At 35.9% G+C, this 18850-nt stretch overlaps 1 protein-coding gene across 1 annotated transcript in view; it reads right to left on the bottom strand.

Annotated features, from left to right (window-relative positions):
* RGS22 (regulator of G protein signaling 22) overlaps positions 1-18850 on the bottom strand; it is a 181304-nt gene that overhangs the window by 99534 nt on the left and 62920 nt on the right. The window contains exons 9-14 of the mRNA XM_073794632.1: positions 18683-18844; positions 10445-10619; positions 6647-6780; positions 4332-4446; positions 2757-2879; positions 1833-1934 (exon numbers count right to left, since the gene is read on the bottom strand). Coding sequence (XP_073650733.1) covers positions 1833-1934; positions 2757-2879; positions 4332-4446; positions 6647-6780; positions 10445-10619; positions 18683-18844 — 811 coding nt within the window. The remainder of the gene's footprint in view (positions 1-1832; positions 1935-2756; positions 2880-4331; positions 4447-6646; positions 6781-10444; positions 10620-18682; positions 18845-18850) is intronic.

Here is an 18850-nt window from a genome sequence, read left to right on the forward strand (position 1 = left end):
TGATTATATTCTGCCATTGGCTTGATCAATCCAAAGATCTGTATTGTACATGTACCCTTGAAGGAAGTTATACAGCATTTCTATTATAAAGAAACCAATGGTATTTCATGTTGTGAAACAAATCTATAGGACCATGGTATTAGAAGCAATTCTTATATCTGGGGGCAGAAATCTTGGATAATTAAAACCTAAACCAATTTAGACAATTGCTCCACTAACCAAAAAATAAAATAACCACAGATGCAAAAAGCAAGCAAGTCAAAAAGATTACATGATTTGCTCCTTTTATTTCCCCCAGTTAAACTAAAACCAATGTCTCCATCACTCCCTTCCCCCCATACTGTTTTGACTCTTCAAAAGAGAAGCTACGGAAGGATAAAAAGCTTATGGGCCTCGATAATCCCCAAACAGAATATCTCAGAATAACAAAATTGTGAGTGTATCCTGTTTCACAATCATTTATAGCTGGTTGAATACCATTACAAAGAATTAACGTCTACCAAGCTCAAACAGAATTTCCCCTTTTACAAGTATATGGAAATATTGTGATTACAACAGCAACAAAAAAACCTACTTAACTGAGTGAGCTGCTGAAGATTTTTAGAGGAGTCAGCCTTGTAGTGGTGAAAACATAAAAAAAATGGTGGCACTTTAGCAGTCAGAGGCAATAGGTTAGGGAAAGGAGGATAAGTAGAGAATTACAGGTAAAGGATTAACAAGCAGAAGAGCCAATTGTGTGGTCTCAGAAAATGGTACTGGCAAATTAGAGATACAGTTTCATGATTTCATGGAGCCAGATCTGGGCTCTGTAGGAACCGAAGCCCTAATTCTCATGGTAAAAAGTACAAAGTTCTGTCAGCTGATTTATAAAACATAGTTATTAATGCCAAAGTCAGGGTGGTGGAGGTAACAGCAAACACCCAGGAGTACTCTCTGATGTCCTGAATAAGATTATAATACGATAATAAACAATATGACGAAGCTAATCTCCTCAGCATTGCTCAAGGAAAGGTCCCCTGGAATGGGGTTATTTCAGACTATAAGAACCACTTAAGTGATCAACAGATATAGAAGTGATCAGCAGTTTTCTAGGCTTGAGGACCTCTCTCCATAAAAGATTAGGAGAGCCTAAGAATAAAAACTGAAAAGATAAGTTAGCTTGAGTCATAATTCTATTCCCTTTCTTTCTCCCCTCAAAAAATGGCTACTCTCTCTTTCTCTTTGCAGAGAATCCTCTGTTCTCCGTCCTCTATTTTGCTTTGGAGAGGTCTTAAGATGTTCTTTCCTCCAACTCTGAGTATCTGTCTTACATTAGCATGTAGCACAGAAGGCCAGGTGATGACACAGGGCCTATGCCACACAGAATCAGTCAACATTCTTTCCCCATCTTTAGATGGTCCAATAGCCTAAGTATCTCCAACAGCTGATTGCTGCAGGAAGCTCAGAGAACATCTTTGGTCAATGCCTCTGCTCCCAATCACTTCAATGATTCATTACAAGTCCTCTCTCAGGGTTCTCTTTTAAATTACTCACAACCAAACCAAAAAGGCATAAATTAGAAAAAAAGATAAGATGTCCTTTGTTGGAAGAGCAATTAATCGGCAGCAAAGAGAAAATAAGGCATACCAAATAAAATAGATAAAACTGAGAACCCACAAATCAGATTATAAAACAATATTCTGCTGACATTTAAATAAAGTAACTCAATGGCAACAATTTAGCTGCTGCCTTTCTGCCCACACTCCCAGATTTCTCTTGTTTGAGGCTGGACACAACTTTTCATTTCTGTGTACTTAGTGCTTCACATTGAACCAACATTATTTACTACTTACTTGAGCTTGCTTGCATACTTTAAAAGGGTGAATTGTTTCTTGGTAGAAAAGCTGATGATAAGCTTGTAGGTCAAACCAAAAGTACACACTGTTCTTCCAAAACTGCAGATGGAAAAAGTACATAAATTACTACCACCCAATTATTAAAGCTCTACAAAGCTCTAATTTCAAATAAAAATAATTGTTTAGCTCCTTGGTGTTACTATAAATCAGGTTCAATTTAAGGTGGTTTTATCTTATATCACAAACTGGCAACATACAAATTATTTATTGGTATTGTCACTGGATCATTATATTTTTGTATATACGTTTCTCACATAATTGGTCATTAAAATAGTAAGTGTTCTAGTTAATAATTAAAAAGTAATCACATTATCTCTGGCATGAAACCAAAATCTGAAGGTATTCTGATATATGTGGGCAAATGTATATTATACCAGAAGCAAACACAACTCTAATAATTGAGCTAGTGAAATACTTTTCATTTGAGCAAAATAAAGACTGTTTGTGACAACTAAAAAACAAGCAAACAAAAAACCTAGAAAAAGTTTGTTACTATTCATTGCAACTGTCATTGTTAGACTTATTAAAAATAAAACGTAAAGGATTGATAGAAATCAGCACTGAAGTTAATATACATTGCACTGAAACAAAGTTATATGAAAGTAATCTATTATTAATAATGCAAGTCAATTCTTGTCTATCTGTATTTTACTTTTCTTTGTAATTTTAGTAGGAAAATGAACCAAAGAGAATTATAATTAAGATATTTAAAATTTTACTAAATATTTAACATGAGATTTCTTACCAGAGGAGATGGGAATTTTAACATCAAATATAACTATCTGAGCATTAAATTATTTCAATCTCTCATTTTAAATGAAGTAAAAGTATAAAATTAGATTTAAAATAATTATCTTCTACCTTGTTCCCTGAGTTCTCACAGAATTTAGTAAAGAAGAATCCAGCTCTATTTTCTACATACAAAGATTGCAACAAATTTTCCATGTGAAATCCTCCCAAGGCACCATCTGCCATGGTTTTAATCTAGATAACAAAACAGAAGTACATTATCCACCCAGAAACATTGTTATTTTTTTATGGCATTGTACAACAACAGGGTTTCATAAATTCTACCAAGCTGTCATTTCCCCACTGGACTATTTTATTTTATTTTTGTACCATATATGTAATTAATGCAGTATGTTTGCATCTGCCTGTCCCACAAGATTCGTTTATGGAGCCAACTATAGCAGCAGAGTTCATTCTATTATAAACTAATCTGATTTCAAACTTAATATTAAACTGACTTCCCAACCTCAACTATTTTCACATTTCAGGCACCGTGACACCATTTTAGGAGTCTTCCAAATCTCTGTTGGTGGCCTCTTTCCTACGTATTTACTGTTATTTTAGCCTTGAACCGCTGCTATAATAGCTACAAGAGAGTTATAAAAAGAAATATCTTCAAGGCCTCTCAGTGATGCTCATTAACTGTCCTTACGGGGTCCCTCTTTGGACAGTCTCACTCCATACAGGTCACGGCCTTCAGAGTGTAAATGGCAGTATAAGTTCTCATAAAACTTTGCTATTTATGGGCTTCTCTGCCAACAGTGCTGGCAAGCCTAACACCGTTCTTGAAACACAGAAAGCTGGCTATTTCTCCAAGCACAAGAGTAACTCTAGAATAAGGAAGGGCGTCCATATTCACATGAGCTCTTTGCTATCTGTTGTGTGGAACTCAGACTACTTCTTTGTAATCTTAAGATAACTGTGGAATGGACGATTTAGGGTTTAAATCAGGTTCTTGCTCTCTCTGTTATAGTGTCTCTCTGCCTCTCCCTTTATCCCCCTACTAAACAAATTCTGAGGTGAAAATTTAATGTTTTTATGATGTTTAACCATTAGCATTCCAAAGCTAAAAAATCATTATTTGGGTAGGAAATAATACTAAATAGAGGAAAAGGAGAACTGTTTTCTTAGAATAAAATAAATAGTCCAAAATTATATGCAAATGTTCAGTCCATACTAGGACTACGAAAGTTTCTACCTAAAGTATAATTGCTAAAGAATGTGAAATTTTCATTTAGAACTGGTGTATTAAATCCATATTATCAAAGTAACCACACACTGGAAATACTCTGCTTTATAAAAGTTCTAAACATACTTCTAAAACATAACATAGAATATTACTTTTTATAAAATGTTAAAAATGTAATAAAAATCCTAGAGGGCTTTATTTTGTGTCTGAGGTGTGATCATACCAAAACGAGAATGTAGCTGTTTTTGAAAACAGTAATCAACAGAGTACACAGCAACATGGTACTACAAAAGGAAATAGAAAGTTTCTGCATAAAAATCCTTTTGTAAGGAAAAAATAATTCTTTTGTTCAGTAAAGAAAAAAGTCATTATGGTAAATCACTAAAAATTCTCTAAAATCAGGGGACACTGAATAGGTTAAATGAGGAATCAAATTACTCAGTTCTCAAAATACTTACCACAGGTTCTTCTGTATAAGTATATCTTCTACCCAGCTGGGGCTTCAGACATTCAGAAATGTCAGTAAAAGATGCTAAACAAATAATTTTGCTGCTTTCTGACATGTGCCTTGACCTAAATTATAGGGATGAGAACGAATTGATCAACAAATATTTTGAGCACCTTTGGTATACATTCACTGAATCTTAGGCGTGCTCCTAAGCATTGTGAGAGAATTAGAAAAAAAAGTATCAGCATCAAGTCCAGCCCTCAAGAGGCAGTTGAGAAAATGAGGTACAGTCATACATAAAGACAACTCTCAATAAAATAACTGCTGGTTGAATGAATTCGTGAACATATCACAGATGCCAAATGTCTGGGACGGATAATAAAACTATGGGTGTGTAAGAATGAGAAGTCCCTTGGAGCTATATTAGTAATTAAAGAAATGAGCTTCTTCCTGAGTAATGGGTGGAAGATAAATTCTGTGTGTATGTGTGTGTGGGGGCTGTGTTTAGAGGGGTTCTTCAGATGGTGAGAAGAGTGAACAATGTATGAAGGTAAGTAGGCAAAGTCTTGTTTAAAATGCAGCAAGTTAACTAATTTTCTTAGGGCAAGAGAACACTAACAGCTAAACTACATACCAAACATTGTGCCAAATATAATTCATATGATCATATTTAATCCTCACAACAGGTGGGATTCATAAGGGTTTATATGTGGTGGTTTGAGATGAGATGATGGAAGACTCTGGAGTTAGACTAATGACTTTCAACATTAGCTTTTTATATTTTCTCATCCAGCTCCCTCTCCCATAGCCCACTGCAATTCTTCCAAACCTCATTTTCCAGCTCCATAACCCATGCCTGTTCCAACTCATCAGCCTTCCTCCACGCCAATCCACCAGCAGATTACTCTGCAGGTTCTTCTCAGACAAAATGTAGGTACATCATGCTTCAGTTTCCCCTGTGCCATGTAGCAGACACTATTAATTGACTGGCTAACTCAACACCCATTTCTGACAACATGATTCTATCACCAGCATCACTAAAATACTGAAAAAGCTGAATATTCACTTATCAAGACTCCAGGTAGGGAGGGGTTGTCATGTAACAGTTATGACTGAGATATAAAACGATGTCTGCTGGGGAGCTTCTATGAAAGCCTGCTTTCCTGACTACAGGGAGAGAATTAATGGATATTGCCCCTCCTCCTTCTTTATGATTTGAAAGCCTGATGTCAGGAGCTGTAACACCACTGACTATAAAGGAATGGCCAAGAGCATTACAAAGACTTAGGCCTCAATACTCCTGATCTGGTGAACCAATACTGGCAGTTGCCTACACTCAGATTTCTTGCTCTGTGAAAAACATAATTCCATTTGTCTAGGCCATTGTTAGTCAACTTTTCTGTTATTTGCAGCTGAAAGCATTCAAATTTATCTATCAACAGATATATTTACCTACACCCACCCATACTTCCTTCCATCCTGTCTCAGGAAGAAGTGTCCTATTTCCTGTCCAAGGTAGCCCCATTGCCTTGGTTACTGAACCCTTCCCTCTCTTCTCCTTTGAAGGGAAAGGTACAGAGAGTAGATGACGTTACCGGGGGTTGGGGGAGGGAAGAGTGAGGAGTGATTGTTAATGAGATGGAGCTTCTCTTTTGGCTGATGAGTTGTTGTAGAATTATATAGTGGTGATGGTTTTACAACTTTGTGCATATACTAAAAGCCACTGAATTGTATACCTGAACATGATTAAAACAGTGAATTTTACGACAGGTAAATTTTATCTCAATAAAGAAGAATAAAAGTGAAGTAATAAATCCTTAAACAAATCATTATCCACCAGCAGACTACACACCAAAGTTAACACCAAAGGGTACTTCTTCAAGCTGAAGGAAAATAACTCCGTTTGAAATAAAGAACAATGAAAAGCGTAAATAGGTGGGCAAATCTAAACGAATTTTTAAAATATACTGTATTAAATAAGTACAATATTATTGAGGGTATTTTGAGTTCTCAAGCTTGAGAAATATTACTGAGCAGGGAAAAGAAAGAATTGAAGGGCAATCTTCTCAGAGACGTCTTTTGATTGTACAGCTCATGAGAAGCTAGAGATCATAACTACCACCTCTTTAAAATTACCAGTCTTAGGCGTTCTACGATTAATTAGAGTATGCATGGGAAATACAACCCTCTAATATCTATCCCTGAAATATAAGAACTCATGTAAAAAAAGAAAAGTATTAGTTTTCAATTTCTATTTAATTTTTAAATTCTTCAAAAATCTTATCATTGCAGAAAAGCACTTGGGACACAAAAAGCTGCACCTACCCTTTCTTAATCACATCACCCTTAGGAAAAACTGGATTCAAAGACTCACTCTTCCAAGGTTTTTGAATTGCTGTTTTTACTCTAGGTGGTTTCTTGAGAGATTTAGAAAGTTGTAATAAACTGGATTCTTCTTTCTAAAAAGTAGTAAGATAATGAACAAAGTGAAAAATGGGCAAAATGGGATAAAAAGGACAGAGAATAAAGCACAGCTCTCCAAAAATACCTCAAAATTGTTTTGATTGGAGGATTTCTTTCCTCACTCTACCACTTACCATACTATGTTTGAGACGGAGAATATTTTTTATTCTCCGTCTCAAACTCCAACTTTCATGTAACCAGCAGGCTGAAATCCCTATACCTATTGAGAGTATTAAAAAAACAAGGCCAAAGGCTTTATGTTATTATGAAAAAAGACTCTTTCCTGGAGGAAGAACTTTGTAAAAACTTTTCTTTATTCTGTAACTGAATAAGTTTTAGTGCCCTGTGTGTGTGTGTATGTGTGTGTGGTGGGGTAGGGAATGCAGGTAGCAGGGCGGGAAAAGATGTGTGGACACCATTGGTCCATAAGAGACTTATATCTTAACAGAACTATTTCCTTCCATTTTTGGATATTTTATTTTCATGCGTATTCTTCTCATTCTTAAATGTTCTTTATGGCAAAAGTTAATTATTTAAATCTAGAACATGAGATGCTACATACATGAATCAAAAAAATACAAACACCTAAATGTCCAAAGAGAGGAGAAAGAAACAATTATATATACTTATACATGTATTTATACATATAATATATAAATGTAACATTATATAATACTTAAAAGTAAGGATTATGAAAATTATGGAAAAATACTGATGAAGAAATTACCAGAATCGAAAGATATAAGTATATTACAATTAAAAATTGTATATTATACAATTAAAAATATAAGTATATTAAAAATATAAGTATATTACAATTAAAAATTCACAAAAAGCCTAAGAGAAAATAGGTTAATAGTTGTCTAGAAGTCGGTGAGATCAGAGTGATTTGTCTCTTCAGTTTCCACATTTACAGTAGTTTTATTATTTTTATAATTTGAAAAAGAAACAAACTTTTCTTACATGTCAACTTCAATTAGAATGTAATATGTGCTGCTGGAGAGCAAGAAATTTATTTGTGATGCTTTATTATCCAGAACAAACAATAAAATCTCATATACACTCTAGGTGGCTAACAGCTACTCATATTTTTTTAAGAATTCTATAAACAAAATTAATTACTTAAGTATGTTTTACTTATAACATTCTAGGTGTCAGGGCTCACATCTGTTTTAGTAATTCGGAACAAAGCATGACATTAACCAATACTCACTAAATGAGTGGGACCACAGGGGACTGGGCTTATGAAAAGTGTATCATACAGAAGTGGCAAATTCATAGACACAAGGTAGAATGGTGGTTACCAGGGGATGCAGGAGGGGTTGGTTAATGGGTATATAGTTTCAAATTTGCAAGATAAAATAGTTCTGAAGACCTGTTTCACAGCAATGCAAATATACTTACTACCTCAGTGTACACTTGAAAATGGTTAAGACAGTAAATTTTGTTATGTGCTTTTTACCATACCACAATAAAAAAGTTTCCTTAATATAAAAAAAAATTTTAAGTGTATTATACTTAAAATGAGAGGATGGCCTAAATTAGAATTTTTGAGCTTTCTGGCTTGGGAGAAAGCAAGAAAAGTAGCCAAAAAGAAACTGACAGAGAAAAAACTGACAAAAGGGCACAGTAGAATTGGGGGGTGGGTTAAGGAGCTGCTCTATATCATGACTGTGATGGTAGCTACACAATGTATATATTTGTCAAAAATTACAGAACAGTACACTAAAAAGGGTGAATTTTACTCTACATAAATGATATCTCAACTTTTAAAACAGGAAAAATACAGAAAACAGAATCGAGTTCCATTCCTTACACTGTTTTCTGCGGGGGAAACAGAATGAGATCAGAATTAGTTATCCAACTAGAAAACACCGATGACAACATATGGTGATGGTACTCAGAAAGCCAAATGTTATCAGATGATGTGCTCCCTACACCACACCTCTAAGGTTTGTGACTGGGTCACAAAGTCACATGGGCTAACAAGGAAGCTCAGATTTATCAGTAGAGTGGCATACAAAAAGGCCACAAGTGCAAAGGAGGTCAGAAAAATGTCTAAACAATGGATAAGAAACCATTAGCTCACTACAGTGACACTAACTCAAAGTGTGGTCCCCAGACCAGCAGCAAAAACATCACGTGGGAGGGAGCTTGTTAGATATGCAAATCCTTGGGCCCCATCCCAGACCTACTGAATATTGATCTTTAAGTGCAGCCCTGAAGTCTCTATTCGGACTCAGGTGACTCACACATGCTGAAGCTTGAGAACCACCAGCCTGTAGCAATGCTTTGCCTACACATCACCTAGGAGTCTTATTAAAATGTAGGTTCTAAAATGTGATTCTAATGTTCAGGCAGGATGAGAACTTCAATTCTAAGCTAACCTCCTGATTTTACAGTGACTCTCACCCAGTCTATATCAATTAAATCAGACTCTCTGAAGGTGGGACCCAGGCACCAGTATGTTTAAAAACTCTCTATGTGATTCTAGTATGTATACAGGATTAAGAAATCACTAATAGAAAAACTGTAAGGTATTTCCAGCTCTAAAGCACTACTTGTAGAAGCAGAATTTTAAAAACTGTAATTATACATCTTCCTGACTTTTAAAAATAAGATATCCTGATCATAAAGTAATCTTTTTTTGAAGGGTTTGTGTGTGGCTATGGCTAATAACACTTAACATTCTGTGACACCTTTAAAGCTAGAAAGATTAATAAGGCTCCTTACTTCTGAAATGCAGGTGTTAGGTACATTTATTATATCTCTATGCCAAAGCATATAGGATTATTTACTTCTTCTCTGTAAAGCTGGTTAACTTTTCTTCTCTTTGTGGACTTTTCCCCATTTTTTGTACTATCTTATTCTTCCCCATTGTGAAAAAATGCTCACTATTTCTAATTTTGCTGTTGCTACTTTTCACTCATTTGTTCAGTTTACATTTATTAAGCACCAGGCACTGTTCTAGGCACTGAGGAAAAGCAGTTAACAAAGAAAAATCCCTTATATTCTAGTAGGAGCTGAAAGACAATAAACATAGATCACATGGTCTTAAGTACAATAAAGCAAAATAAAGCAGAGCAGAGGGCTCCGATAGTGAGGGAGGGTATCTGTGCTGTCCTCCACAAGTGTGCTCACATGGAAGAGTCAAGGATAGCTTCTCTGATTAAGGGATATCTGAGCAGACACCAAAGTGAGTGAGGGGCAACATATCCGGAGGAAGGGTGCTGCAAGGGAAGGGAACAGCAAGTGCAGCCCTTCCAGGTTTTTGCTTGGTGTGTTCCAAGAACAGCAAAGAGGCCAGTGTGGAGTGGTGTAAGCTAGAGAAGAATGCTAGGAAATAAGGTCAGGAAGTCAGCAGGGGTGTGAACAGCTGTGTAAAGACTTTGGCTTGTATTCTGAGTGAGAGAGGAGGCCACTAGAGAGTTTTTGAGCAAGTGAGTACATGATCATGCATTTTTAAAAGATCACATTGGCTGATTGGTGGAGAACAAACCATAGGTTTTCTTATTTCCTAATTGTTGCAGCATGTACATTAACGACAAGCAAAAACAACAACAAAAGGTTTATGATGAAACTTAAGTATTAGTGTACAAAACCCAAGCATGGATATTTTATTACAAACTTAAGAGATCAAAGTATCAATGTACATCCTACCTGCGTCTCAGGTATCTGTGGAATGCAGGATTTAGGTCTTAATGGCAAGAGGGTTGCCATTTGTGGAAAAGGGTCGACATCTTTCCTTGGTTTCTCTTGACGAAGGTGCCAGAATTTCAGTTCAGCACTAGCATGTTTTGTTGAGGATGAATGAGTAACACAGAATCTCGGTGCCCTAGTTGGAGGAAAAACAAATTTAAGATTAAACTAGACAATAAGCCTCAAAAATCAAAACGCTACCAAATGTATAATATCTACGCTCACAATTATCAGTCTTGCCACATCTCTTTTCTAATAATTTCTTCTTTTTCTGCTGCCTAGCCCCTCCTTCCAATGTTATTCTATGATATATCAACTGCCTGAAATCACATTCACTTATACAATATAAAGAGGCAATATACACGAAGAAAAAATAATTAATAAAATTACATTCAAATTATTATCTGTTTGATAAGAAAAAGAAACCTATATATGTAGTTAATGAAGGAATTTTAAAAAATAATTTAGTTTCTAGTAAAACAAAAATAGAATGCATCTGTGATCTGTTTTAAAGCAGTTTACAATTTATCTATAACACCAAATAAAAACTAGTGGATTAAATTAACATTTAAAAATATATAAACATTTTTATAATGCTTAAGTATACTACTGAAGTGGATTATGAATCATATGATCTGTTTTCAAGCCTTAAATTTAAAGGTAAGAATTAATTTTATAACAATTTAGATAATAAATGAAAGACCTACACTACTGCCAGAAATTTAGGAAAAAGAATGTTTGGCACAGTATCAAGGCCCCACTTAACTTGATGGATATTCCCATATTGCCTATGGGGTTAACGCCAGCTGGCAGGGCCTGTTGTTAATTACTTCTTGGACTAGGTTTTCCCCCTGGTGCCATGGTCCAAAGACTAATTTCACTTCATATTTCAGGTCCTGGTAGAAAATTGCCTCCCTTTAAAAACAGGAAGATGGTAGATACTTCCCTGATGTAAACACAGGTTAGGAGTGGAAGAGAACCCAAAGTCCATAATTAGTTTAGGATCAGAAAGCACCCTGTAAAGATCTGGGTGGTCACTTTACACCATATTTCAAAACCTTTACTTGCAGACTTGGAAATATCTAAAATTACCTCTTATTTTCATGCCAATTAGTAAGTGGGCATATTTACAAGACCCTGATCAAATAAATCATACATGTGCTGGACAGGAAATCTGGGTATATCAATTTTCTAATTCCCATCATTACAGTATATTCACATGGCCCCATTTTAATCTTGCATTCTTATTTAATTCATTGCATTAATTTTTTATTAGCCACTACGTGAATTCATCAAATACTGTGGACTACATTTCACAGTCAATCCTAAACAGGTATTGTATTCCTTTTCACACTTCCATCATACAGGTTCTCAGGTACATTGATTGTACACCTCTTAATCTGAAGGTCTAGAGAGTGGGAGAAGGTATTTGCCACGTAAATCACCAAAGGAACTGCATCCAATATATGTGTGTGTAAACACGTGTATATATATATATATATATATACACATATATATATGTATATACATGTGTGTGTATGCGAATGTGTGTATATCTATCTATATCTATTTATCTATCCATCTATCTATGTATCTCACAATAGAAAAATGGGCAAGGAAGATAAACAAGCAATTCATGAAAGTTGAAATCCAAATGACCACTCAATATTGAAAAGGTTATCAACCTCACCAATAATCAGGGAAATGCAAGTGAAAAAGCACAAAACACCAATGACATACCAAATACATAGGCAAAAATTTAAGACTCTGACAATATTAAATGTTACCATGGATTTGTAGCCATGGATACTGTCATATTCTGGTTGGTGGGAATGCAAATTGGTACAACTACTTTGGAAAAACGGATATGTGTACAGCATTGCTTGCAATTGTGAAAAGAGAAAATGACACAAATTTTTTTAAACACTAAATAAATTATGGTATATTCATGCACTGGAATGCCATATACAACAGTGAAAATTAATAAAACTCTTAAATACAGTCAAATCTTACAAATATATTGTTGATAGAAGACACAAAGAAGGCATACAACATGATTCCATTTTTATAAAGTTGTAGAACAGGCAGATAAAAATACATGCTTAGGGATTTATTTGCATACATGGTTGGTAAAACAACAAAGAAAAGCAAGGCGATAATCACAGAAGTCAAGATACTGGCTACCCCCAAGTGGGAGTAAGGATAGTGTGATCAGGAAGGCAACTTCAGGGGTCTCGGTAATGCTTTATTTCCCAAGCAACATGGTGGTGACATGAATGTTTGTTTGTGTTTACGTTTGAATTTTAAAGAATATACAGGATTTAGCTAGATCAAGAAAAAAGGTTAAGAAAGAATTCTGAGAAAATGGCGAAGTCAGCAATACTGTTCTTCTACCTCTCAGAATCCCTTCATAAAAACAGGCAGCACAGCTAGATGGCAAAACCAAAAACTCACGGATGACATTTAGAACAAAATGTTAATGTGACACGGTATCCCCCCAAACCCCAATATACAAGCAGGTGGGTACAAAAGATCAGCCATAAGACTTGCAAGACGTTGGTGTGTAGGTGAGAAGAAGGCAGTGCCTGATGGACCTGAGAATGCAACAGCACCAAAAGAGCCAGAAAAGCATAGCAGGCCTGTCTGAGGTTAGCAGTTGAGCCTGGAAGGGCTTTTGCCCTCTCCAACACTGAGTGAGTACACACAAATTCAATCACATTTCTACTTACCAACAAAGAACAACCGGAAAGCCCAAATAACAAAATGTATGAACTACGGTACATGTAACAATTGGGATGCATTATGCTTCAGTGGCATTATGCTGACCAACAGAAGTTAATGCTGTATAATTATATGACATTCTAAAAAGACAAAACTATAGTGACAAAGGACAGATCAGTGGCTGCCAGGGGTTGGGAGTGGGGGAAGAGTCTAATGACAAAAGGGTGGTGTGAGAGTTTCTTAAGATGATAGAATTGTTTGTACACTGATTGTCATGGTGGTTATGTGAATCTATACAGTTTGCTTTCACTGTATGTTAATGAAAAACATAGAAAAGAAGGAAAGAGGAAAAACAGCCTTTTCAATAAATGAGGAGGAGCAACTGGATAGCCATAAGCAAGAAAAAAAACAAACCAAAACTGAACCTTGACCTAAACCTCACACCATATGTAAAAAATAACTCAAAATGGGCCACGGACTTAAATGTAAAACATAAAATTATAAGGTTTTTAGGAAAAACATAGGAGAAAATCTTCAGAATATAGCGTTAGGCAAAGAGTTCTCAGGTTTGACACCACAGGCATGATCCATAAAAGGAAGGCCTCATCAGAATTCAAAAACTTTGCTCTATAAAAGACTCACTTTTTTTGGTTTTTCAGATACGGTTATATTTATTCTTAATAGTAGGTGTATTTGACATAGGGAAGTTTGCATTAGGTGAATAAACTTGGCTCAAGAGGATAACTGCCTTTACTCTAATGAAACATTTGTAGTAAAAATTATGTGGAACCCTTCATTTAGAGAGTCCTCCAATATATTCCCCTCCCCCTCCCAGGGAAAATCCCACACACGTTTAATTTCAGATTTTCTCTTGCAAGTTGTTTTCTTTCTTGTCTACATGGTCTTCTGTTGTTTGATTTGTCCTGTTTTTTCTTCAGTGAATTAGTCTTCATAATTAGTATGGTAACATGAGTTTGTGAAAGCTGCATTTTCCATTTGCACCTCTAATTCCAGTTCATCACCACAGGATTCACTCTTTTCTCTTCTATATTTGTAACTCTCTTCCACATTGATGAGAATTCTGGTTCCCATTATCCACAATATTTTTGTTTGCTTAATCTACATGACTGGCTTACTATAAAAGGATATAACTCAGAAATAGCCAGATGGAAGAGAAGCATAGGGCAAGGGATGTGGGTGCACCTCTACATGTTCACCCATCCAGAAGGTATGAAAGACCCTTTTAAGAAGACTTCAGAAAGCTTGTCTTTAAGAAGACAAGCTAAAAACTGGAAGAAAATATTTGCAAACTATATACCTGACTAATGGCTAGTATCTAGAACATAAAAATAACTCTAAAACTCAATAATAAGAAAGAACACAATCAGAAAATGTACAAAACACACAGATATGTCACTGAAGTGTATATGCAAATGACAAATAAGCATATAAAACACATTCAGCATCATTAACAACTGGAGAGTTTCAAAGTAAAACTACAATGAGATATCACTACACACTTATAAAAATAAGTAAATAAGTATTTACTGGCTAAAACAGAAAACTGTGACAACATCAAACAATTGCAAGGATGCAGAAAAACTGGATCATTCATACACTGCTGGTGGGAATGTAAAAGGGTACATCCACCCTGGAAAACAGTTTGGCAGTTGCTGCTGAAACTAAAAAAAGACTATGTATGACCCACTAATTTCACTCTAGGACATTTATCCCAGAGAAAGGAAGACTTACGTTCATGCAGAAACCTGTACATCAATGTTCATAGCAACTTTATTAATAATATCAAAAGACTGGAAACAACCCTAATGTCCTTCAATGAGTGAATGAATGTATAACATCCATAAAACAGAATACTACTCAGCAATGAAAAAGAACAAAACAACTTGGATGGATATCAAAGGAATTATGCTGAAGGAAAAAACCAGTCCCCGAAGATTACATATTGTGTTAGTTCATTTATATAATAGATTAGTAGTTTCCAGGAATTATGAGAAAGGGGGAAGGAAAGAGGTAGGTATGGTTATAAGAGAGCAGTACAAAGAGAGGCATGTGGTAATGTAACTGCTCTGTATCTTGACTGTAACAGCAAATGCATGTGATAAAACTATATAGAACTAACTATACACAGAGAAATAAATGCTTGTAAAACTGGCAAAATATGAAAAAAGACTGGAGAGTTATATCAATGCCAATTTCCTCATTGCAATATTGCACTGCAGTTATGCAAGATGTTACCATTGGAAGAAACTGGGTGAAAGGTATACAGAATCTCTGTATTATTTCTAACAGCTGCATATGAATCTACAATTATCTCAAAACAAAAAGTTAAATTTAAAAAAGGAAAACTTCCACTGTATTAGTAATGATTTTTTAAGTTGGGTGGTGTGTATACAGGTGCCTATTTTAGTATAATTTATACCTTTCTGCATTTCTTATTTAAGAATAGAAGTTTACAGAGAAAGAGAAAAACAACATTCTCTTTATATATGGAAAAATAAAAAGTTTACAAGTAATCTGGAATACCTAGATGAGACATAATGCCAAAGACATAGGCAGGGACAAATCATGATAATCTCAGGGTATATGTCCAGTAGTGGGATTGCTGGGTCATATGGTAGTTCTATTTTTAGTTTTTTAAGGAACCTCATACCTTCTCCATAGTGGCTGTATCAATTTACATTCCCACCAACAGTGCAAGAGGGTTCCCTTTTCTCCACACCCTCTCCAGCATTTATTGTTTCTAGATTTTTTGATGATGGCCATTCTGACCGGTGTGAGATGATATCTCATTGTAGTTTTGATTTGCATTTCTCTAATGATTAATGATGTTGAGCATTCTTTCATATGTTTGTTGGCAATCTGTACATCTTCTTTGGAGAAATGTCTATTTAGGTCTTCTGCCCATTTTTGGATTGGATTGTTTTTTTGTTATTGAGCTGCATGAGCTGCTTGTAAATTTTGGAGACTAATTCTTTGTCAGTTGCTTCATTTGCAAATATTTTCTCCCATTCTGAGGGTTGCCTTTTCATCTTGTTTATGGTTTCCTTTGCTGTGCAAAAGCTTTGAAGTTTCATTAGGTCGCATTTGTTTATTTTTGTTTTTATTTCCATTTCTCTAGGAGGTGGGTCAAAAAGGATCTTGCTGTGATTTATGTCATAGAGTGCTCTGCCTATGTTTTCCTCTAAGAGTTTTACAGTGTCTGGCCTTACATTTAGGTCTTCAATCCATTTTCAGTTTATTTTTGTGTATGGTGTTAGGGAGTGCTCTAATTTCATTCTTTTACATGTAGCTGTCCAGTTTTCCCAGCACCACTTATTGAAGAGGCTGTCTTTTCTCCATTGTATATTCTTGCCTCCTTTATCAAAGATAAGGTGACCACATGTGCGTGGGTTTATCTCTGGGCTTTCTATCCTGTTCCATTGATCTATATTTCTGTTTTTGTGCCAGTACCATACTGTCTTGATTACTGTAGCTTTATAGTATAGTCTGAAGTCAGGGAGCCTGATTCCTCCAGCTCTGTTTTTCTTTCTCAGGATTGCTTTGGCTATTTGGCGTCTTTTGTGTTTCCATACAAATTGTGAAATTTTTTGTTCCAGTTCTGTGAAAAATGCCATTGGTAGTTTGATAGGGATTGCATTGAACCTGTAGATTGCTTTGTGTAGTAGAGTCATTTTCACAATGTTGATTCTTCTAATCCAAGAACATGGTATATCTCTCCATCTATTTGTATCACCTTTAATTTCTTTCATCAGTGTCTTATAATTTTCTGCATACAGGTCTTTTGTCTCCTTAGGTAGGTTTATTCCTTCAAAGAGAGTCATGTACCACAATGTTCACTGCAGCTCTATTTACAATAGCCAGGACTTGGAAGCAACCTAAGTGTCCATCGACAGATGAATGGATAAAGAAGATGTGGCACATATATACAATGGAATATTACTCAGGCATAAAAAGAAATGAAATTGAGTTATTTGTAGTGAGGTGGATGGACCTAGAGTCTGTCATACAGAGTGAAGTAAGTCAGAAAGACAAAAACAAATACCATATGCTAACACATATACATGGAATCAAAAAAAAAAAAAAAGAAAAAAAGGTCATGAAGAACCTAAGGGCAAGACAGGAATAAAGACGCAGATCTACTAGAGAATGGACCTGAGGACACAAGGAGGGGAAAGGGTAAGCTGGGACAAAGTGAGAGAGTGGCATGGACATATATACACTACCAAATGTGAAACTGATAGCTAGTGGGAAGCAGCCGCATAGCACAGAGAGATCAGCTCGGTGCTTTGTGATCACCTGGAGGGGTGGGATAGGGAGGGTAGGAGGGAGGGAGACGCAAGAGGGAAGAGATATGGGGATATAAGTATATGTATAACTGATTCACTTTGTTATAAAGCAGAAACTAACATACCATTGTAAAACAATTATACTCCAATAAGGTTGTTAAGAAAAAAAAAGGGGGTGTGATTGAGCTAATTAAAGAAACACATATCATTGAAAAAAATCATGATGATCTTTTTGTTGTTGTTGTTTTGTTTTGTTTTGTTTTGCGGTACGCGGGCCTCTCACTGTTGTGGCCTCTCCCGTTGCGGTCACAGGCTCCGGACGTGCAGGCTCAGTGGCCATGGCTCACGGGCCCAGCCGCTCCGCGGCATGTGGGATCCTCCCGGACCGGGGCATGAACCCTTGTCCCCTGCATCGGGAGGCGGACTCTCAACCACTGCGCCGCCAGGGAAGCCCATGATAATCTTATTTGTTAACTTAAGGAATTTGAACCTTACACTGAAAGCTTTGGGGTAACTAGTTAAAGACTTAAAGCAGAGAAGTAACATGATCAGATCCATCACAGCCACGCTGGACAGCTCACTGATCCTCAGAAGGCACACATTTTCTCCACTAGGTCCATTCTCTTTCTCTTGTTTAGAGTCCCTTGAGTCCCAGGTGAAATATTACCTCTTCTCTGTATCCTGTACATTCACCACACTTTCTTTTACTACACTCATTTTATATGTATGTTCCTCCCACTAGACTAGGATCACTAGACTTGACTGTGTTTTTTACCCTTGTATCCTTAGCACAACACTTGGCCCATAGAAAGTGTTCATGGAATGTTTATTGAGACAAATCCAACTCAAGCTACATGTACACACACACACAAATGCACACACACACACATCAATTTGATGAGGTCCTGAGCGTAAGAAGGTCAGGGGTAGAAGGATATGCTCACAAAGTTCAAATGGAGCTTAAGTACTGTCTAGTCTTATTACGGATTTAAAGTCCCTCAAATATCAAAATTATCTAAAGGATAGGTACTTTAGAGAAGGCCAAAGATATAATAATCTTGTCATTCAAAATTTCCATAAATGTTACAGCCTTAAGACAAAAAAGTATAACTTGTAACTAGCTTAAGAAAAGTGAAAGCAAATAACTTTGATTCATATTATTTTTTCTTACCAATAAAGAAGTAAGGGTTTTACAACCTCAGTCTGAATATTTTTTAAGTGTTCTTCATTCCACTGAGATCCATCTAGCAGTTTAAATTTTGATAAGATTTCTGCAGAAAGGTAGCAGTCTCCACTGCTCACTAGATAGCATTTTTTCATCTTCTCAATATGTCTGAAA

Source organism: Tursiops truncatus, chromosome 17 (assembly GCF_011762595.2).
Source record: "Tursiops truncatus isolate mTurTru1 chromosome 17, mTurTru1.mat.Y, whole genome shotgun sequence".
Taxonomy (NCBI): Eukaryota; Metazoa; Chordata; class Mammalia; order Artiodactyla; family Delphinidae; genus Tursiops; species Tursiops truncatus.